The sequence below is a fragment of the Amia ocellicauda genome, chromosome 16, assembly GCF_036373705.1.
Source record: "Amia ocellicauda isolate fAmiCal2 chromosome 16, fAmiCal2.hap1, whole genome shotgun sequence".
NCBI classification, from domain to species: domain Eukaryota; kingdom Metazoa; phylum Chordata; class Actinopteri; order Amiiformes; family Amiidae; genus Amia; species Amia ocellicauda.
This window is the reverse complement of record NC_089865.1, coordinates 13,536,941-13,560,488: the sequence shown is the minus strand read 5'-3', so window position 1 is coordinate 13,560,488 and position 23,548 is coordinate 13,536,941. Positions and strand designations below refer to the sequence as shown.

General features: G+C 37.4%; 1 protein-coding gene across 4 annotated transcripts in view; it reads right to left on the bottom strand.

Annotated features, from left to right (window-relative positions):
- osbpl6 (oxysterol binding protein-like 6) overlaps positions 1-23,548 on the bottom strand; it is a 45,329-nt gene that overhangs the window by 8,084 nt on the left and 13,697 nt on the right. For 2 of the 4 annotated variants that reach the window (XM_066688616.1, XM_066688617.1), the window contains exons 2-16: positions 21,032-21,293; positions 13,380-13,502; positions 12,981-13,034; positions 12,044-12,157; positions 11,762-11,932; positions 11,340-11,472; positions 10,630-10,733; positions 9,803-9,895; positions 6,969-7,137; positions 6,302-6,432; positions 4,575-4,682; positions 2,613-2,750; positions 1,683-1,770; positions 638-891; positions 392-529 (exon numbers count right to left, since the gene is read on the bottom strand). In XM_066688616.1, coding sequence (XP_066544713.1) covers positions 392-529; positions 638-891; positions 1,683-1,770; positions 2,613-2,750; positions 4,575-4,682; positions 6,302-6,432; positions 6,969-7,137; positions 9,803-9,895; positions 10,630-10,733; positions 11,340-11,472; positions 11,762-11,932; positions 12,044-12,157; positions 12,981-13,034; positions 13,380-13,502; positions 21,032-21,169 — 1,956 coding nt within the window. In that variant the 5' untranslated portion in view covers positions 21,170-21,293. Of the gene's footprint in view, positions 1-391; positions 530-637; positions 892-1,682; positions 1,771-2,612; positions 2,751-4,574; positions 4,683-6,301; positions 6,433-6,968; positions 7,138-8,144; positions 8,184-9,802; positions 9,896-10,629; positions 10,734-11,339; positions 11,473-11,761; positions 11,933-12,043; positions 12,158-12,980; positions 13,035-13,379; positions 13,503-21,031; positions 21,294-23,548 lie in introns of all 4 variants that reach the window. The other 2 variants (XM_066688614.1, XM_066688618.1) reach the window with 2 other exon arrangements.

Sequence of the window (23,548 nt, the reverse complement as noted above, 5' to 3'; positions counted from 1 at the left end):
TAGTTTTAAAGCAAGGAGCAGGTGGAGCAAATCACCAAACAAGCTGTGACCCTTAGGAAGTTTCCATTACTGCACAATACAACTGCCTGCTGGAATTGTCCGCCATTGTGAATTACTCCTGTGCTGTACTTTCACAAGTGGTTTATCAAAGTACAGGGACTGAAATAATCAAACCATGTATGAAGATTTTGAGTATTTAACACTAAATTACCTTTTTCAAATGTGCAATATGAACAGAAGATACTACAATGAGAATCTTAAAATGGATTATATGACAATCTGTAAATCTATTATTGTTTGATAGGCGTTTAAGTTATTTGAAGTTTAATTGCAGCTTATGATAACATGCAACACAGACCAAAAAAAAACAAAAAAACTGTTACATACATACCTGTTCTGAAAAAAAACAAAACCCCTTATCTTCCCTTATACATTCATAGGTCTCTCCAAGTACAGGATTGAATGGCTTACTTCCTGCTCGGTAGTACGTTGAGGCATATCCCGAGACTGCAAAAGCAGCAACAATGACCTGAAACAAAAAGGCACGGGCCGTGAATACAGCAGCATCCATGTCTGTAAACACAAACGGTGTCCGGAGTCATTTCTCTGTGTTTAGTTACACAAAAGTCGAAGTTACCATGCGCTCGTACGGGTCGTCTGTCTCGGCCGCTTTGTCAAGTAGCTCGGTGTACTCGAGCTCCTCACAGAGGTGCTGCAGGGTATTGAGGGGCTCGTTCAGCTCCACGGGCATGGACACCTTGGACAGGTCCTTGCCGATGTTGTTCCTCAGTATGTTCCACAGGTTGATGTTACTGGTGTCGGGGGACGGGGCGGGGAGGCACGTGCGTCTACCGTTTCGGAAGGCACCTCCAGCTATGTCTCCATTTGGCACTGCAATTACAGCAAAGTCAAACTATTGTATCACTCCGAGTCCACTCTGATCAAGGTACTTTTATATTTCACAACATCTTGGCTAACACACGTTTCTTTGATTGTTTGTCGTGATCGTGAATGCTCTTGAGCGAAAAGACTTAAAAAAAAACTAATGTTGAAGCAGTATCACTCAATATCAAATATGGACGGATAACTGTCTGGAACTAGACCAGGCCAGCCAATGTTTTCACAGCTTTCTATCTGCAAACAACAGAAGATATCTAACTGTTGGCTTGGCCAGCTCCAATTCATATCAGCCAATTGTGTCCCACAGCAACCACTGTTTCTAATACTAGTGCTAGTACTACAGCAGCTACAACTGACAATAACAATAAAAGGGCAATAATTATACTAACACTGTGTCAAGGCGGTTTGTAATTTAGTCATAAATAGTTCCTGGAAAAAGAGAATATTAAGCTAGTGAAAAAAAACACACACCAAACAACAACAACAAAACAGATCCCAGATTTAGCTGTAGAAATGTATGACATGGTTACAATATTAAGGACAAACCACACAGCCATGTTAAGAGATTTAGACATTGATGACATACAGTTGTGACCTTCGAGACCAAACCTACTCTATTGATACAAATAATGTATTCAGAGGCTGCTGATTCTCAATGGAGCGAGTGACAAACAGGCCTGATCCTCTCAGCCGATGCTAAAGTGGGTAAAACACGCAAAGTTCATGAATGCCATTACATTAGTGCTGTGTCGTAATGGGTGGCGCTGCCGTGTAATGCATACTTTGCCTGGAAATGTTATCTGTAACGCTGGCATTGTCCTCGGAAATGTTGTCACTGACATCACTGACATATGACTCATCGTCGGATCCCTGGAGAGATGGAGGGGGAGAAATAAAGCAGTGATGTGCATTACATATAACCCACAGAATTCTTGCCACTATTGTATATTTCCGACTATATTGCAGTTTCATAACCATTTGGCATGTAATGTTATGTTCATATGTATTCATCACATTTAAAGTATTTTCACTTCAATAATGCGCTCTGGATTCCTCTGCACAATTACAATTTCCCCAGGTTTAATGCCTACTTCAAATATTTGATTCAGTTCCGAGGAATTAAGCCCTTAAGAGTCATACGTATTATACAATGATTCAATAATTCTCAACATATTCCTAAGGATTTGAAAGTCACTGCTTCAGTTTTTCAGTTAGTGAGAAGCAAAGTCAGACTAAATGCAACTGTCAAGCTTTGTAATCCGTTTTTGGACATAATTACAGTCTCTGGCTGTATTTACTTATCCCTGGCATTCAGAGAGCTAATGGAAAAAGCTCAGCAAGGGGGCTGGGCCAACTTTCGTATGCTTTAAACGATTTACATACTCATCTGACCTACGGAGCAAATGCTTGTGGTTATAATCTTGAGGCTCAAATTAAATTAACTTCCACTGCAATGTACAGAATACAGATTAATCAATGCATTGGGAACAACATACATGTGAAAAGACATTTTAAAATAAAGCATAAAAAACAGCCCAAAAAAACGGCAACAAAAATAAAATCTAATCCAAATTAACATAGATGAAGAGAAAAGCCTTTTTAAATTCAATTTAGTTTGATCTTGGTTCTTCACACACATCTCATTAAGCGCTGACTAACCCCAGACCACAGGTGATCCATCATTTGCTTCATCTGACCTCTAACCTTCCTACCTCGTTCTCTGACGAACTTGCCGATAAAAGTACTTCCTGGGCATCAAAGAACTCCGACACGGACTCGGACATGGAGAGCCTGCTCTCGTTGGAGACTTGCTGTGTCAGGGGGATGCCCACATGCAGCTTCTCGTTGGGCTGCGGACCAATCAGAACAGATATGTGCCTGAAGAAGTGCTCCTGATTAAGGCAGCAAGGTGACTCTCAGTATAAATGACAAAAATGTGTTGGGGGAAGCAGGATTATTTTCTGGAGCCATTCCTGGAGAAAGCCTGATTGGTCAAGAGCAGACATCTGCAGAGCTCTTTCAGTCTCCTTGAGTTAGCGTCAATGCCACAATCAAGAAGGCACTGTAGACCAATGGACAGTAAGGAAGATACGGCGCAGTCACCTAAGGCCAAGTTGACTGACATTCTAAACTAAAAGTAAGAGGATTTTGACTCATCGATCAAACTGGTTTATATTTCACTTGTCAAATCAATCTGTTCTTAATTTCACAGCATGGTGGAAAATGTGCTTAATTTGTTTTACAAGCTTTCAGTAGGGTGCTTCATCATCTTTTTAGAAGATGTTCAATCCATTTCTATAGTGGTTAACCTCCTAGGTTTTAACAGCCAAATGAGACCACAAGCTTTTAGCATCAGGGCCATCTTTTAGCTCTATCTAAAAAGAGTTCATTTCAAAGCCAGTCAACTGTACTTTTTGAAAATCTGTCTTTAATTAATTAACCTTTGCCACTGACTAATGTTGCTATTAATGCAACTGAGTTGAAATATATAAAGGATACTGGTTTGGCATGCTTAGACTGAAGTATCTGTGCGAAACATTGCATAACTTGTAAAAGAAAAATAATCTAGCATGTGTGGATATATCTGTAAACCGGAATCAATTTTTTATTAACAAAATGAATCCCATTGTCCTCTGACCAATGTAGTTAACACCATTCATTAATTTATGTTTTCAGGCTTTAATTCATGTAAACAAGTCCCATGGATTATTTGCAGGGTCTCATGCATGCACTGGTGATATCATGTTACAGTACTCCCATGTCCAGGTAATGCTAAATTGAAAAGCAAGCCTTCGTTTCTGCGGGTGTGCTTGTGCAGATAAGGTTTGTGCTAACACTAGCAGTAAATACACTGGTCTTAAGCTTCCAACAGGATTTTAACTGTCACTTTAATGAAAAGGCCCCTTGTTGGCAACACGAAAACCATCTCAGATTGCTACCATTCTCTCTACCTGGGTACAGCTTTGTGGTTATTTTCTTTTGTTCAGATGTTGAGCCTTAATATCCACCTCTTATCTGTCTTTTAATTTAGCTCTGTAAGTGTGTGTGTATTACAATTCTGGTGACCATATCTGTTCAAGAAGACATCTATCATATTATGGCTTTCAGGTTCTTTAAATTAACTAACACTACAAAAATAAATCTGAAACCCTTTCTCTGTCAAGTAAGCTAACCTACACATTAACAACCATAACAACCATACTCTAATCTAAAGTATAAATAAAAGCACTGCAATTTTCAGGGAGCAAGGATTGCCAAACAATGCTGTGATAGATACCATATTCTTAACTACTGTGTGCTTTCAGCTATTTATATTTCAAATAGATAAACAGGGAAAACACAATTTAAAAACAGACAACTTAAATACACCAGTATTATTTCAATGTAACCACAAAAAACAGGTTCCAGTACATCAAACCAGTGGCTGAATTATCTGAAGCAGAAAATACCACTCAGATGGGGAGAATATATTTTGAGCCAACCCTATTATTATTATTTTAATAAATAAACCCAACCTATAATTGACTGCATCAGAAAATAAGCTTTATTCTTAATTATACATTCATCAGCAGCTGTCCTAAAAGGCATCTGGATGAATTCAATGCCGGCAATTTTAAGAGCATTGAAAAACTGTGACAATATTTTTTAAAACGCAGCCAAAACTAATCACATACCTCATCAGGGCTGGGGATGATATTTACACTGACCACCTGGTCAGACAGAACGGACTCTGAATGTATTCGGTTGAGACGAGTTCTCAATTCTGCATTTTGAGTCAAAGCCTGGGAAAAAGAAAAGTTCATCTTAAATATTGACAACTATAAAACAAAAATCTATGAGAAAGTCGGGTTTAACCTTTCCAAAGACACCTGGAAGAAGCTGTAGGTTAGTAAATGACTGACCCAGTCAACAAATCTCGGACAAGAACTGGACTGAACTGTTTACAGCATGACTGGACCCCCACTACCTGCTGCAAGTAATATGCTCACTGCTGGTACAAAAGGAAATACACAATTGGCCTCAGGTACAGCAGTATAACCCCATGCATAATTGTTTACGTCAATTACTACTGAAGTTTTCTTTTGCACTCGTTTCTATCTTTGCTTTCACTGCATTCCCAACAGGAAGGGCAGTAAGCAAGGTCATTTTCTTTCCCTGAGCACACTGCTATTTGTGGAAAAAACAACAATACCCTTACTTTAACTTATCTGCAACAACAGACAGTAGTGATTAATCTTTCATTGCCTCCCATTTTTTACAAAACCAAATACAGCCTATACAAAATATATCATGACAATATCAACACCAGTATTGCTTAAACTGTGTGTGTGTACATTGAATATTTGACTAAAAAGCAACGCACATTAATTATCTATAAATCTGGATACACATTCCTCACAGTAAAACTACCAATGCTCATGCGGTCTACTTAAATTTAATCACTACGATACAAAGAAAGCCCAAAGGATTTCAGTTAATTAGCTTCACTTAAGTTTCTTTAAAATTACAGAAATAACTATTCCCACAGAATACAGAATTAGGCTCTCGTTACCCAGTTTCACCTTCAAGCTATTAGAGGAATTCTGCCACAATAAAATATTGTTTTCCACTAAGCTAAAACAGCCAACGGGGATTTGTTTCTTTAACCCTTTTCATAAAACAAAGCTTTTCTCCAACTGTCTTTACATGAACCATCTCAAACGCTTCGGGCATCACAATTTCATTAGGCTTCTTTTTTAAACCCAGAAAAAGAGTACATAAAAGTTGAATAAGGAGACACTTAAGGGAGAAGAGTTAATTTGATATACATGTAAATTCTAACACAACTTAAAAATTGTATGTAATATTTAGACAGTTATTTTTTTTTAGGAGTTCTTGAGACACTGATACATGATTTAAAAAGTCTTTGTGCTAAATGTGTTGAAAACAATATCTGATCATAGATCAACAAAAGGAGATTGCATCAATTTATTCTATTTCGAGCACATTAAGAAATTTCACACCTTTCCCAATTAAACCCAACTGAAGCAATAAATAACTATGAATGTGTGCAATTAAGGTAAACTCACACATTTTGGGGTGAGATTTCTATATCACAATCTTTTTTTGACAGTATTCATCAAAAAGTACAGAAGAATTATCCACAAATGTAGCTGTCCAACCAAGCATGGGAAACGGGACATATTTGAATGTCGACAAGAAAAACAACAGGTGTTTGAATTAATTGCTGTAGATAAACGGGTTTTAATTATTTTTTGTGTGCGTTTGTCTTTGCCTACCAAAATTATACAGAATTCTATGATGCTTGTTTTGAAAGATGCTCTACAAATGACTGGCTTTTGATGTTTTCTAGATCTTTCTGGAGAGCTCCTTGGCTTGGCTGAGTAGGCGGGTGGTTTACCTGCGATAGTGACCTTCTGAGGGTCATAATCTGAGCAGTGTGTCCAGACTGCTCCTGCTCAGAGAGGAGCTGCTTTATCTTCTCCTTCTCGATTGCTACTGTGTTGAAGGCTGACTTCAAGAGGGAATGCACTGCAATGGAGAAGGAAACCCAACCGTTTTAACAGCGAAAACACAAGAACAAAATCAAAACAACAACCTCCCACCTTTCTGTTAAACTCAATAACGCCAGAGAAAATGGAAAACCTCTTCATTCTATACAGCTGGAGACTGAGGGTATCTTTTTACACTGAACATAACAATGCTCTGTAGCGCTACAGTCTCCATTAGCCCAAGGGTGACTTTAACATCTTAACTTAGTTGCAACTGAAATTCTGGCACAATACAGACAAAGACGGATAAAATTGAGTAAAGATCTGTCTTCGATTATCGTGCTTTGATGATTCCAAACAAGTCCTTCAAAAATCAAACTGAATGTGTAGTTCTTTATGCCGCATTAAGCGCATTATGGTTGAAATTATTCATTTGAGGCTTAGATTTCACAACAGGGGACTGCAGAGTACAATTCATTTGCATGGAATTGTCCTGACTTCTGTTCTGCAGTCCTATCCCGATTCATTGATGAGTGCATTTATAATATGCTTCTAAGAGGCGGCTGCACATGTTACCTTTCTGCGCAATGTGACAGAACTCCTCCTGCAGTTTGATGTAGTCAGTGGCACACTCGATTGTGTTAGCTAGCCGACTCACAGGAGTCTGGAAGTCTACCAGATCTGCACAGAGGTTGGGATTGGAGGAGTGCAAACGGACTGGTGACATTGAAGCACTTATAGGGACCTATCCAAGGAAAAAACAAAGGAGAGGGATATTTATTTATCAAGACATTAGATACATAACATCACCTATTTTAACCTCAATTTAACATTTCTGCTGGCTTGTGCGGAGGCTGGATAAAACTACAACTGTTAAAAAAGCAGCTGAAGTCCTGAGAATTAAATCAAATACACTTGCTTCATGCATTATTTGTGATTAGATCAAAAAAAAAAAAAAAAGAAAAAATCCCCAGTTCCCAGGAATGAACAATAGCAAGAACCTTGCAATGCACAAAACAAAAATATAAATTAAAAGCCTAACAATCTTACAAATAAATTAATATACCATGGATTAGATCTAATGAACAATTAAGATGCAACAATTGAGGGAGGACAGTCAGGGAAAATAAATTGTTTCAGGGATGTTGCAACATTTCATGCTAGACAATTCACTGGAGATATGTGAACTTCATCCTAAAATACAGGGTTTTATTTTATTCTGCAGCACCTTTAAGCAAGCATTACATTTTTCTCTCGGACATTAAAGTATGAAATGCCATTTTGGGATTATTACCTAAGGATTTGCTGCTACTTTTTAAAAGACTGCAGAATAAAATACAGACTATCTAGTACATTCATGTGTATTCACTATTTTATCAGTTGTGGTTGTGGTGTGAAATTTTTCAAATTGTGTACTATGGAGCAATGTTTCTGTAGCACAGAAGTATTGCTTGTGTATTCCATGAGTGAATACTACACACTAGTAAAATACACAAGAAACTACACGCTCCAAGTATCTAATCTTGACACTCCTATACAGGTGTCCACAAATGAGAATCAAAAGATAATATGAAAAAAAAAAAAAAGGATTTTTTTTATATATACCGTAACACCAAATTTTCTGTTCCACATTACAAATGAACAAGTCCCACTTCCAGACACAGACTTTTGATTCTCAGATTCAGATTAAAAGATTCAACCCCAAATGTACTTCTATTGGGAAGAAGGGATGTGGGCAGGTATCATGCTTACTTTAACAGTTCTTGAGTGTGGAAATGGACAACGAAAAACCTGTAAACAGGTATGAGAGTTAGGTATTATAAAGTCCATATAACACATATATACCAGAACTGTACACTATCACAGTGTTGGACAGGAGGACATAAAGAAACGGATAAATGGAGAAACAAGGAGGGGATCGTGGGAAGCATTGGAACAATGAAAAGGCTTTTCTTTCACTGCTAACTGCCATGTTTTTTTGTTCTTTAGTTACATAATACAACAATTGGACTTGCAACTGTTATTTAATCAGCCCTTATTTGCTTACTATGGTTTAATGAATTGTGGTTCAGTTTTCTATAGGCCATTTCTGAAAGCACATTCAAAATATAACTATCTTGAGTTAAGAGAATCCATATATATTCAGTCACAATGCTTACAACTCCACCACAGTGCTTTTCATCTGCAATGGCAATATGAACGTTGACACAGTAGTAGTGCCCGATTTACTACACCAGCAAAATCCCATTTTCGTCTCTGCCAGTATTGCAGATACATCCTAGAGTAGAGATGGAATTTATCAAGGCTTTTTGCAATGTATTTGTTGTTTATAGTAGAAGTTTGATTCACTTGATACAGGCAGTTAAGAGGTAAAGAAACCAGAAACCCACTCTGTTCTTTAAAACATTATTGTAAGTATAAGACGTAAGTCAGTAGACAGAGGAGAGACAAAGAAAGACAGACAGAGGGAGAGAGAGATAGAAAGAGAGAGACTGACAGAAAGAGAGACGGACGGAAGGAAAGGGAGACATGACAAATTTGTTTGTCATGTCAATAAAGCACCTTGAATTGAAAAATTGAAATGTGAGAGAGACAGATGGACAGAAAGAGAGAGACACTTCTAGTCATGCTCATGTGTGAAAATCTTATTCTGTGTGAATATTGTGTCCATTGTCGTTCAGTTGTTTGTTCTCCACATCAAATTTTAGAAAACAACTTTTAGACGTACTGTTACTGAAAATCTGCTCATTCCCGGACTGTGAAAGTGATAACGGAAAACAAAATTCTGGACTGAAGTTAACTTCATGAAGGTGTCGATCATTTAAACTTATGAAATGTGTATAAACATGTTTTAGAAGGAGCAGTTTAAAGAAGTAAAAGTTAAATAACTAATTGAGGTTTATACCCATAGTTTCATATTAAAATAATGGTTAAACAGGTGAGGGGGGAAAAAAAAAAAAAAGCAAGAAAATGTATTTTTGCGTGTTCTTTTGAAAGCTTAAGCAGTATGTACATGACTCTAGTATCATTCCACTATGTTATAAGCAGGTTTGATAAGTTACTGAAGCCAGCCTTACACACAGAGCAGGCAATCTAATCAAAGAGGCAAATTAATTGATTGTGTGGGAATATGAAGTAACATCTATTTGGGGCTTTCTCTGGAATAATAATAATTAAAAAAAAAAACGTATGGTGTGAACCAGGCTTCATTTAAAAGAACTACCAAAAATGAATGGCTTGAATGGCTGGTTACCTACCAGTCGCCCCATGCAGATCACATAAAGAATGTTACAGATTTGAAGATACTGTCTACGAGACCCATGACAGTCACTGTTCAATACACTGACATCACCCTGTGACTGAGAGATAGTCGATTATGAAATGAGAAGAGAAAGGGACAAAATCGGTACCTGAAGTTGCATTTTTGCATCTTTGCTGACACTTTTTGTTCTCCATCTTCTGCTCACTCGCTTGTCTTTCTTTGATATATCTACACAATTAGCCTATATTACACAAATGGATTAAAATATACAAAGATGCGGTTAATAAAAGAGAAAAAGCCAAAGCTAATTGTCTATGTCATGAATCAATTCAAGCAGCAGTTATTATATAGTAAAGAAAACTATTGCAAGGTCAGCTATGGAATGCATAATGATAAACATTAGTATGCAACGATGTTAAAACAAGGTTAAATGATTAAACGGTAATGAAATGTCATTAAAATTCAACACGCAGGTTAGCAGGATTTTTTTATGGGACCTTTTAATAATAGGCCTGGTAATATCAATTTAATCTAGACTAGCCAGATCTTTTGAATCACCCAACTGCATTATTAATCGATGTTAAAAAACCGTGATAATACATTAAAAAAGGCTTATATAAATATTGACTGCAGACTAAGTAATATGTAATATGTCATGTTTTGTTTTACTGAAAAATGCAATTATAAAGATGGTTACCATAAATTGCAACGAAGCCTGAATCTTGTTTGTGTCAACGCTGATTTAATTAGAGGCAGAAATCCTTTTTTATTAATTTAGGTGTATGGCAGAAACGTCAATGAATAAATCATATAAATGTATTGTCTTTAGAACTTTGCTTTGATACTTTCATCATAAAGCCAAAAAACAAGGTTATATAGACTATGTTCTGTTCAGAACAATTTCCGAGGAAACCAGATCCTGTAATCCCCCTAATCCCCTGACTGAGGAGGAGTTTCCTGCAGGTTTAGGTTTACCTGCATGTCAGTGAAGTTGGGTGCCGATTGAGTCCGCTGCAGTATTTCCAGACTCTGGAGCAATCTGCTCAGCTCTATGAGATTGGACTGGCAGTGGGCGAGCTCTACAGCACATCGGAAACACAAGAGAACAAGAGAAAACTTGTTTGGGGTCAATTCAATCACAAAAGTTGGATAAAGGCAGAGATCAGGAATGCTGCTGTGATCTCAGAGAAAGTATCCCAGTTAAAAAAAAAAAAAAAAAACTATTGATTTCTTTGTTTGCAACTAAGATACAGCTAATCTTTAGACACATTATCAATATTGTAAAATAACATTATATATATATAATGTTATTTTACACTTGATAAATATATATATACAGTCATGACCAATACTTTTATATATGCTATATTAAATGCAGATAACTGTTCAAGTATAAGACAAGTGGGTACCTAGATTTTACTGCTCTGCTTTCATTTAAAATTAGACACAGGGGAAACAAGTATTTGCTCCTAGGGGTTAAATCTGCAAGTTTGTGTGGCACATGAGTGTTATTTTCCACCTGGCCCTTGACCTAAAAAGCTAATCTCTCTCACCGTTCCCACAACAACATGCTTCATTTCCCATCTCGAAGGAAGTAATTAAGATAAAGACTCTGTATCACTTTAGATTTCATTAACAACAACTATATATTTTGTATTTATTTATCTATCTATTTTAAGACTCACCTTCTGCACATTTGTCCATCTCCTCGGACTCCTGAAGCCAGGCAGCCACTTTGCTCTGCCCATTGCTGTAGGATGCTGGTAAGGTGGTGCTGGTGGGAACCGGGGACTGCCAGGGTAAGGTGTTTGGCTTGGCCTTCAATATTGTGAAGAAAATAACAACGTAAAGTATTTTACCACAAATTCACCGTTTTCAATACTCTGTGAATTGGACTACACCAACCCTTTCATAAACTTTACTGCACTGAAGATGACAAACATCCAAAAAAAAACTTTTGTTACATTGCCGTGGGCTTTTCATGTGCGTTTTTACCTTTACCAGCCAGCAGTAAAAATAACACAATTAAATAACAGGGAGAAAGTGGCACGGAGAATCCTTAAAACCAATTACAATAATTTATATGAAACAACTGAATAAAGCCTACCTTTCCTTCCAGCCCTGCTGCAGCGCTTGGCAGAGCGGCCTCTGCATTAGGGGAAGGAGGGAACACGTGAAAGGTGGCATCTCTCGGTGATCGGACAATTTCATTTTGCCGGTACAGACGGTGGTGCCGTAACTTCGCCACCCAGGCGTCGAAAACCTCCTGTGATTTGACCTGTGAACCACAGTGCAGAAACAAGGTCGTAAAAAAGGCCCCCAGCTGCTTCCTGGCCACCTCCCCGGCTCGAGACAAGACACTGGCCTGTCATGTTAACCTCTCACCCACCTTCAGGTGATAGATGTGCTCCTCTGTGTCCAAGTCAATTCTCCGTGCCTTCTTTTTTATTGACATCACCGACAGACCCACGTCAATACTTCCGTGCAGTTTGCCTTTCTGAATCTTAAAAATGAGAAGAAAATTGAGAGGCTGCCGTGTTTCCAAAGCGCTCCTTCGGTAGAGTTAATATCTTGCGTCAAAAATTCTGTAGTTTCATAATCGATCCTAATTGATTCCGAGTTTGTCGAAAAGGATTTGTGGACAAAGGCTACATGCTGGTGTGTGAGCAGAATGGTGGGTTGCTCTGGTTCACAATGGCAGAAAACAATCATTTAAACCTATGAGGCTAATTACTATTTACTGCAATGTTTTTAGTTAGACTTTAAAGGTACACCGATCGGTGGGGTCAGCATTTAAAATAATTTGAGGTTTAAATTTAACATTTAAATTTGCCATTTTAAATTAAAGGTTCAGATTTCAGTAGGTACATGACTACTACAAGGAATAAAACATTTGATTTTGACATTTTTTTAGTTTGTTTAGTCTTATGGATATAGATGGATGGAAATAAAGTAGGCTTTTTAATATGAAATTCCCTAACTCCCTAACATATTCATAATCTGAACTCTAGAAGCTATTTCTCATTATTTCAACTTGACAGTGTAGACATTATTAACCCCAGAGAGACAAGGTTCAAATCCAAGTTCAGGAATATATCAAACCAGTTTCCATGGTGAAACCTTGTTAGTCACCTCCAGATACTTCCACGCAGGTATTTTGCATTCGAGAAAAACTTGCAAGTGTGACCCGCAGCTAATTTAGCTAATGCACTGAATCGGTGAAATTTTTAACGTTGCTCAGCACAATTCCACACCTCCTGTGATCTATAGTCAAATAAAGAAAAATCATGCATGCAGTGAGGGACATTTTTAGCAGAGGTACTTACGTCTATGGGCGACTTTGAGTACTTTAAAATTCCATTATCCAGAACAAAAAAGCGCTGTGGAAAGAAAGACGGGCTTTAGTCAATGAGTAACAAACACTGAGAAGTCTGCATGTTGGCTTTGTATCACACTGCACTGGTGTATGACTTAAATATCTATCTGTGATCAAGTGTAAGTGTGGATATAATCAGGGTCTTATTTATTTTACCTTTGCACATCACGAATTATTAGATCTGAACAAAGGAGCAAAATTCTGGAATTAATTATGGAAGAAACTTGTCTTCCATTTTGGCACTGTCTAAAAAAGGTGGACAACAAAAAAATATAAGCTGTGAGTGTGTGTGTGTACAGTGTTTTTATACTATAAGGTGCTTAAAACAACACCTAAAAATAAATGCCACCTTATGCCATCCTTTCAGAGGCCATTTTCGTTTCTTCAGCATGAAGCCTTCATGTTTGTCTGGTCTCTGTACATTTGTTTGGCCGATCTTCAGCCCTTCTATGATCTCCCAGCTATCCCCCTCCTGGAAATTAAGAAGCAAACAGAAAGGTACTTTATTTATGACCCTCAGCAGGCAGCCCACAGATGTGAAAATCCTGGACCAACATTGTATGAACCCTTTGGAGATTAAATAAATAATTTGTGATTCAGACAAAATGTCAGACGGACATAAAAATTTTAACAATCAACAAAACCAATAACGATATTAGACAGATAAGCATCAAAATCCACTTAAAAAAAAAAAAGATCACAGGGTTTCCACTCTGCAAACCTGCACGCATTAGTAAGAGATACTACTGCTTTTGCGTTCTTATGTAGAGATGCAAATGCGATCCAATCCATCATTCACAATAGTGTATTTTCAGCATTTACACTTCATTACACTTTCCCTTACTCGGCACGGCCGTTTTTGGAGTGTCTGCTAGCTTCTTCTGTGGAGGTGAAAATGAATGTGCAACTCCACTGCACCAAGCTAGACTCCAGCAACCGGCATTTAATGTGAATAAATTAAGGAAAGGTACTCTACGAACTCAGGCTAATTTAAAACCTCTGCCTAGGTTAGCTGTAAGAAATAAGCTCTAACAAACTAACAACATAAGCTGTATAATTAGATACACCCTCCTGTAGGGCTGACAACCTTGGGTGTGTGCTTAAGGCAAGCGTTGACCTGATGTGGCTTTTGCAAGATTATATTTCAACTTGGCTTCTATTATGCAACGAAACAGCAGGCCTAAACAACCCCTTGTTATTTAGTCAGTATCATGATCAAGATAAGATAGTAGTGTGTTCAAATCATTCAAGAAAATCTGTCCTGAAAATTACTTTTGTAAATGTAATTTCCCTTATCAGTGTTATTTTTGGTTTTTCTTTTCACGTGATATTTACTTTAAAAATAGAAAACTACGTCTGTTTTGGGCATGTGTGGTTTCTGAACTTTGTAATTACAGCAAACAAGTGTATTAACATAAGAGGAAAACATGGCTGTTAGATGCTTGCTATATTTGCCGAGGTTATGGACCATACAAGGCAAACCAAGTGCTGTAACCCCCTGACATGGTTTGCCATTAAAGTAAAACTCCTCACACTGAGCGTGTTATCTGGTAGTCATGGATTATTCACACAATGCTCAATAACACGCCTAAAGAACAATCTTCAGGGTCTCCATCATTTACACTGAACGGTTACATAAGGTTAATTCACTGTAAAAAAAAAATAATAATGTTAGGCCAAAAACCTCTCCACCACAATATGTTACTTAATGGATCTGCCACTAGAGATGAAACATTCCCGGCCCTGACCACAGAAATAAATGGTTAGTGTTCAAGGGTTGGGGTAAGGAAAAGGTTTAGTCAAAGAAGCAGATTCATACAAATAAAGTTCTGTGAAAAGGGTCTAATTTGAAGAGGCTGAGTCTAAAGAACTTCCAATGTCAAATGTCGAAAGTCAAAAACCAGATTCAGCAGAGTAAAACAGAATAAAGACAGACAGCCACAATTTCTCCTCCACTCCGCCCATTATGCCCAGATTCATAAATACTTATTTGGAAATGTTGCTAACCTAGCTGACCCACAGCTCTGAGGTGTGTAGCTGTGTTGTTCATCAGACAGCTCATAATTACAGGTTCCTGTGCTGCTCAGTGCCACCTGACCTCAACACTAACATGAACGGGAGCAGCCAAAGAAGAGAATTGAGATGGTTTACAACAAATCAAATCACTTATTCAGCTGAAATAATTAGAGTCACTGTGTTGCAGTTTACGAACACAATGGTAGAAGTACCATGCTTGACATCAACTTGTTGTTTTGTTGTATTGTAACACACCGTGAGAGAGACTAATAAGAGACATATGGTGAGAAATTGTATTTAGAGGACGTTTATAACAAACTAGAGGTACAGAAAGATGTTCATACATCACACTAGACCATGATCTCCAAAATGCTCCTTGCATGATCAATTATTTACAGAGCATGCAAAGCACAGAATAAGCAGATCCATCTTTCATGCAGACATTGCGGAAAGTGCATTATCTATGAATTACCATCCATGCTTTAAAAACTGCTTATTGTACATTTAAGAAAATACAGTATAAATTGTGATGAAGGGACGGAATCAAAGTTCATCAGCAGAAATGATTGACATCAGCAATAGATAAACATTTGCATAGCACAGGTGAGGTACCCATGATGCACTTGGTGTATTTACTGGCCTTTGATTTCACGAAAGGCAACCTCATTTTTCATTCTCTGTGCAGCAGTAGCTCACACGTGACCTGTATTCTTAAATATACACCACTAAACCGTAAAAACATGCATTTGCAGTTGCTGTCACAGAAGATTAATTTACTTTGGTTATAGTCCTGTTTACTGCTCTAGCTACTACTAACAAATGTATGCATTTAGCATTATGGTTTGTTTACTTCTTTTGAAAAACCTCAAAAGGAACCAACTACAGGTCATAAAAAAGAGGCACAGTAAGGTAAATACACATTGAAATACAGCTCTGGAAAAAAATAAGAGACCACTCCAAGTTCAGAAATCAATGTTAAGTGGTCTCTTAAATTTTCCAGAGTATATCACATTTTTATTGCTAGTCAATGTATGATATTCATTTTCTAGAATGCTGCAGGAATTAGGAACTGCACCACAATGACATTACACCCCATTAAGGACACAATAATGGCTGAAGGGTGTCTCTGAATAAACAAGAAACAAAACTCTGGGCAATGTTTTCCCTAGAGTGACTTTCACATGCACAAAGCTAAGGGAGATTGGGGCAATGTGAGGGATTTCAAATTACATGCCAGAAAGCACATCCCCCAGGCAACAGCTCAGCCTGTACTACTGCAGTGCATATAGCAAAAGCCAGTGCCTCACAAACCAAGTCTAAATATAGAAACCCCAAAGCAGATCTTAGACAGTCAGAATTATTCAAAAACACTTATGACTTGCTAATAATGTAATGTTTTCATTGTTGCAGTCAAATAATGATTTGCAGAATTGAAAAATAAATTGTATGTACTTCGTGACCAATACAAGTCTGTTAACCTTGAAAATTGGCTTTTTTTATAATATTAAATAACTTGTGTATTGGTTTTCTTGTAAATGAAGCATAATAAAAAACATAAAAATAAAAAAAAACTGGTCTCAAAATATAAAATACATTAAAACCAATTTTAGTTTTTTGTAATTCAGTCAATGTATACTGGGGGAATACAGATACAACATTTCTGAATGGCTGCCATTTTTCGTAGGTTAAATCCCCAAATCTCTGCCAAGACAACATTGCAACCTTGTTACTATGGTAACAATAAATGTAGAAATGGAACCAACATTGTCCAGTGATAATAACCAGATATTATCCAATGAGTACAGCTATGATTTATTTAAAAAAAAGGAAAAAATAGAGTTATTATGAATTAATAGATGAACCAGTGGAAGAACGTAAAATTATGCCAGAGCAACGGTGGGGGATAATTAAAGATATCCCAAGTATATGCATAAAGTATATGTATAAAACTGTGTTAATCTGGTTGCAGAAATAAGGCTTAAACTAAAATTACACTAGTAATATTGCATTTAAATCCCTGTTAAATCCAGATTATAATATATTATAGGTACAGCTTTTTGTGGTTTTGTTTTTGTATAATGAGAAAAGTCACAGTGTCTCAGCACACCCAGTTTGTGAGGTAGAATGAAAGCATACTAGCATGAATCTCTGAATACATTACACCAGTTTTTCGAAATAACCATTTCATATCATTCATTTCATAGTTAATGCATGCACAGTGCTAAATCAGTCTCTGAAACAATGATTTGAACACTTGTAATGTGTCATCTGGTTGTCCTGCCCTTCATTATACATGCAAGGCTGGTACCTGGCACATGATGGGGATAACCTCGTCACCGCGCTCTCGAACAATCCCACTGCACTTACATAACGGAGACTTAGCATAGGTCTGCTTTGCTTTCAATTGTGAATGAATTCTAGGAGGTGTGCACAGCGGCTTTGTGTGTACATACCAAGTGAAATTAATAACACTAACCGAACGATGTGCTACTCAACTCTGGCAAAGGAAGCCTATTTACAACAACTCTGGCACACCACACATCTATAATTGTTTTTTCATTGACTGCAGTAAGATAATTGTAGTAAAAGGGGCTAGTGTTGCATGCCTCCGACAGAAATTAGGATGTCCTTTATTGTAGCATTACCTGCATAACCCTCATTCAGAAATCTTAGTGTCATACACGTGTTCTGGATATTACCAATAAAAGACTCTACCTCTGCAACATTTATTCAGAACAGAGATCAGCAAGTCATTGATTTCTTAAACAAATTCCGGAATAAATCATTATGTAATAAATTGGTAACTTGCGAAAAGACAGTCAACCAAAGCTTCTGTCAGGCAGTCAACTGAGACGTTAACTGAATGAGTTGATCATTTTCCGTTAATGGCATTCATGTGTTGTGAACTATTGTTGATGTAAGCAATTTCCTTGAAGCACTTCTGTACGATCGATGCATTTGTTCTGTCTCTCTAAATGAGAAATCTTGAGCTTGAAATTTGACTGCTTAAAATAAAATAAAAAATGTGCATAAACACCGAGACTTAATGTTTGATGTCTACAGACCTAGATTCCATTGTTGCTTCAAGACATTCCTACACATCATCGCTCTAACTCCACACTTCTAAATAAACCCTTTTGACAATCAAAGTCCGCACAAAAGATGACAATAGCTGTGCTGCCCAGTTCCTCGGTTCCCAGTGGAGGGACCGAGACTGTCAATTATCATACAACTTCAGTTCCACATTCAAAACTGCTGTAATATTGTCAGCCATTGTGCACCACATGAAGTCCATCAGCTCCTAACGAGATTAAATGCATAATCTTATATCCTACACATCTCCAATCCCTTGTACTCCTCCTCTTAAGACTGTCAATTTCACATCACTTAAACCACTATAGCTTTCAGCTATCATCGGAAGAAGCAGACATTCATATTGCAGTGATCGCGGCTGTGCACCCTCCCGCAGTAGAGTTAGCCAAAGGAAAGATGTGACAACTTCCTGCCCACGGACCCTTCAGAGTAAATTTTCCTGTTGTAGAGCTATCAAAAGAGCTCAGCTCATAATGATAAAGATAACCCTGTTTTCCTGTAGGGTATCTCTCTTATTTTCAATCCACTTAGCACACATCCAAAGGATTTAGATTACAGCTCTCAGGCTCCAGATGTTACCAAGAACTCAGGAAATGGCTTTCGGTGCCAACATACTATGTAAATATTTAGTGTTCTTAATACATATTACAGTGGCAGAAACTAAACAGGCAGTTGAATCATTACACTGAGTATTGACTCTGACAGGAAATATATTTTAAAATAATCCTCCCCGATGAATATTTGTTATTCGAGTGCAATTCAACTCTCCAAACAAGGTCACTGATGTACAGCACGTTATGTCTGTAATGTCTGTTAACACGTATTGAGAAAGCACAGTTCCCCTGTTTATTGTGGCACCACAGATACAATAGTAAAGTCCTCTTTTTCACAAAGCATAGCAGACATACCCGACTACATTTATAATTATTAGATGAATAAGGCTTCTCTTCTTTGGCTGTAGGGGCTCAGCAAAATGTACGGCTGCAGTGCTTGAGAAATGGTTTTTAAATGTCGTGAATGCAGCAAAAGAAACCTCTATAGAGTTCCATGCTTTAGGATGAAAACATGGAAATGTAAATAACCTAAATATATCTTATTAAACCGGGCACATATAATCAGTGCTTATGTTTGTAGTTTGCCTTCAGCCCACACTATTTGTTCAGTTTACATGTTACCTCCCACAGGGGATTTCGTCTGAATAAATCTCCCATGGTTACCTGAAATGCAAAACCCGTACTACTTATTCATGGCTGTGTGTGAAGGGTTCTCTTGCTCCTTCATCAATGATTCAGAGGCAGGCGTTGGAAAGTGGTGATGTCAGAGCTTCTATTCAAGCCTCCAGTTGCTCCTCGGTTCCTTGCCGGGAAGCTTCCTATACATACTGCAAATTCTCAGTCTGACTGATACGGCAGACAGTACATCCTCAGCTGAAGCTCAGGTTTTTAGCCTCATTGGCTGGATATAAAAAGGTAAGATCTCAATGTACCAATTTGAAGTAACTGTATATTCCTGGTTCAATAAAGACCCTTAACATGTGCAGCAGCAGCAGCAGCAACTGGTCTTAACCATCATGGAAATTAACTTTTCGGATGTGCATTTCTTGGCAGCAACTGGTAATCCTTTTGCTAGTCAGCATGTTGCGTATTTGGAATGAGTATTCAAAATATTAATTCTTCCTGGAATTTTTGAAAAATTAATTCTGGATTATCCTCGGAAATCCTGTGTGTAGCACCAAAACCTCCTGAAAGAGTGTCTTCATTCTGGTGACTAAGCACAGCTAGATTTGATATACTAAGAAAGAAAAACAGGGACTGGAACCTGGTATTCAAATTGAGGAAATTACAAAGTGACTTTGGGCCTGACAGAAAGAGTTGCGGGTGTTTAGAAGAGAGTAACTCATAAGATGTGGAAGCAGATTCCCATGGATCAATCAAAAGTAGTTTAATGAGGTCTTTGGATCAATAACCTACTACAATATTAACCAGCAAAGGGGGCTTAGAGGCCTTGTTCAATAAAAATGTTTTATGTTTTTTGTTTTGTTTTCCAGAAAGCCATGTCTATGGATAGTCATGACCACCACATTACAAAAAGGACATTACTGTAACCAATGCAAAGAGGAGTAATATTTAAAGGAATGTCATATGTGGACCGATAAAAGGAACCAGTCTTGAATAGAGGAGAGTGCAAGTGGAATAAAATAATAAATAATAATAATTAAATAATTTAATAATTCAAAATCCTGAACACTACTGACAAAAATAACCTCCAACATCTACTGCAAGATCAAAAGTGAGACAAGGATTCAAGGACACATGTGGAAACTGAGAAGTTGTCCTTTGTTCCCCAGCCATATTCCTGAATCACATTCTCAGAGTTCCTTGACAAAATTAACAGATCGATCAAAAAGTTACCAAGCAAGCAATGGTTAAATGGTTTCCTCTCATTTGTTATTCCTTCTTATGCTATTATGTTAAAAAAAAAAGCTAGTTATGTCCCTCATGAGGATGAGGAACTCATTCAAAAGCCATTATGCAATACAATACACTACTGAACCCACCATTAGCACAGCACAGCCTTGACTTTTAATAATAATGAATTCTGATTTGAGACACATGTTGCTTCTCAACACAGCAAACTATCCCTTCAAACTACTGCTTCTGTTATTTTAAAAGCTTATTACTTTCTCTCGACACAAAAGTACCGCTCTGCCTTATTATATGTGACTTAGTTTGCAGTGAAGAGAGGGAAGTGGATTTCAAGCAGCTCTTGCCAATTACTTTTCCTTCCCTTTCTGAAAGCCAGTGAAATAAAAACGTGTCAATTTGTCAACCGCTGCTGCACTTCTGTTATTCTGGAAGCCTTTTCAGGCCAATCAGAAGGGGATCTCCCTACCTGCCTGCTGTCTCTCTGGGAGGAGGACGAAGACGAGGCACTCTTATGCGTTGGCGTGGATGTTTTGTGGACGGGGGTGGACGACTTCTCCTCCGTGCTCATGGCCCTGGGGTGGGGGCCACGATGCTGGTACGCCATTGATCCCACAAAGGTCCTGCCTCAGAAGACTGAATCCCAAGAAGCCCGTTGAAAATTAAAGAGCATTATCCTGCTTGGAAAGAAGATCCCGTCTCACGGTGTGCCACCTTCCCACTTGTTTTACCTAAGGCAGAGGGAGAAGAAAAGTCATCAGCGTGCCATTCGCCAGCAGCTCTGCTTATAGCTTTACTTGTCTTTAATGACATTTCAATACTATCATCCTGGGAACGTCGTTTTTCTTAGGCAGACACGATTTGGATAGGGCAGAAATACACATTAAGCAAAAGCAAATTAAAAATACATTCTAACAGTTTACAGGAAGTGTAGGAATGGAATGGAACAGGATACCATGGATTTATCTATATAAACCCTATGTTTATAAACAGAAACTAATCCATATTGAAATAAACAGCAGAGTTATTTTAAGAAATCCCAGAGCACTACACCCTTTCTTTTCCAAGTCGGCTTAAATCGGTGAAAACATGGTGTTGGGGTACAGTACGTAAAAAAAAAAAAAAAGAACAAAGAGAGACAAAATATATTAAATAAGTTAATACGTGCATCCTAGTAATGTATTATTATAATATTTGTTATTGAATCAGCCTTGCAATTAGTGTTTGTTGGTTTTCATTTGAAGTTAGATCTCTATCATCCTTGATGCCATCTGAGCTCTGAGCTCCTGTAATTTCTTTAGCAGTCCGATCCATAACCCGCACAGATCTCCCCCAGCAGCCCGCCTTTAATGAATGACTCACCGATGCCTGGCTACGATTTCAAGTTGTTTTGTTATTCAGAGAATAAGATACAGGGTCAAAATTAGCATTTCTACTCATCAAAGGCTTGAAAATAATCACTTTAAACGTAGCCCACAGATTACTGATTACTGATATATACAGTTTATACCTAGAGTTCATTCAGTAGACCACTATTATAATACAACATATTTATGTACCGTTTAGAAAATCTGCAAAATAAAAAAAAACACTTCCAAACACAATAACATTAAATGTGCAGAAATGTGGAAATTAAATGGGAGCTATAAAACAATCACCAGTATTTAAGCTCGGAATTACTTCACACACAAACATGCAAAATCATACAATAGTAGATTTTAAATGCAGTCGTTCCAAACTATCAGGCTTTTCAATTATATTGTAAAATCTCTGAAACTTGGACAGGTTTGAGGGGAATGTACATTGGCTTATCGCCTACCTCATTCTCAAAATCCAAATGCAAGGTATCCAGGTCATGGTCTTTATCAGCATATCATACCCCAATGTGTTACAACATCTTTCAATAGCAGAGAGAAAGTGCTTTAGGCAGCATTCTAATGCCAGGAAGAATTTTGGCAGTGATCCGTTTCCAGTCTTACAATCTTGGCATGTGATTAATGCACCATGTATTTATACAGCACACTCACCCTATTGCAATCTATAATAAGTAAAGGTGTCACTTTATTAATGGGTCAATTGAAGGAAAGCAAACAACTTTGCATGGTGCAATCTTTGTAGTACTGCACACGTAGTAGGTTTCTCAAGCCAAGAGTGTAACGATTCCTGAAAGAAAAAACTAAACTGGTGCTAGCTAATTAACACAGAAAGAGAAAAAATAATGTGTAAGAATAAATTACAAAGGGCCATAGCATTATTAAAGATTATCATCTAAAAATAAGCATAGAATGTGTCATTCTTTTGAAAAGGTAGATTTTAGTTTTGTTGTTAGTTTTTCTGATATTTGTTTCATTAAATTATTCCTCAAATTGCGATTTCCTTTAAGGTGCAAAAACCTGTAAAGTGTGTACTGAATATCCCCAGAACATAAAAACTGTTGAAAGACCAGCTTTTAAAATGAAATGTGAAATTACATCTCAATATATAACACGTATCTTTTGCTAATTATTTGATAAGGCAATAAGTTCTGCAGAAAATGAAAAAGAAAGGCAATTAAATGTGTTCTTCCTGTCAGATCAGCTACTTAAACTTGAGCTTCTCTGATTATCATGAAAGGCCATTCCTGTATAGAAAAGAGACAAAAAAAAGATCACTTGAGATACCAGACTGAATAATAAACGATCTATGAGTCTCTATGTTCAAACTTAAGCGCTACACTGGGATAAATAAAACCAAAATAAAGCTATGAACCAAAACACATTTTGCTCTAAACAGACTTAAGTTTTTTGGAAATACTTGGAATGTCTGCAATAGGACTGGAAGGGCATGAGAGCCAGAAGAATACATAAGGCGATTCTAGGATATCAGCTTCTAACTTCATTGGTAGTACTCACTCACACACCATCTTAAAGCAAATTTCAACTGAATGGGTAAAATATTTTTAATGTCTAGGAATTGTATAATGAAAATATTTGAAATGTGCAGGATC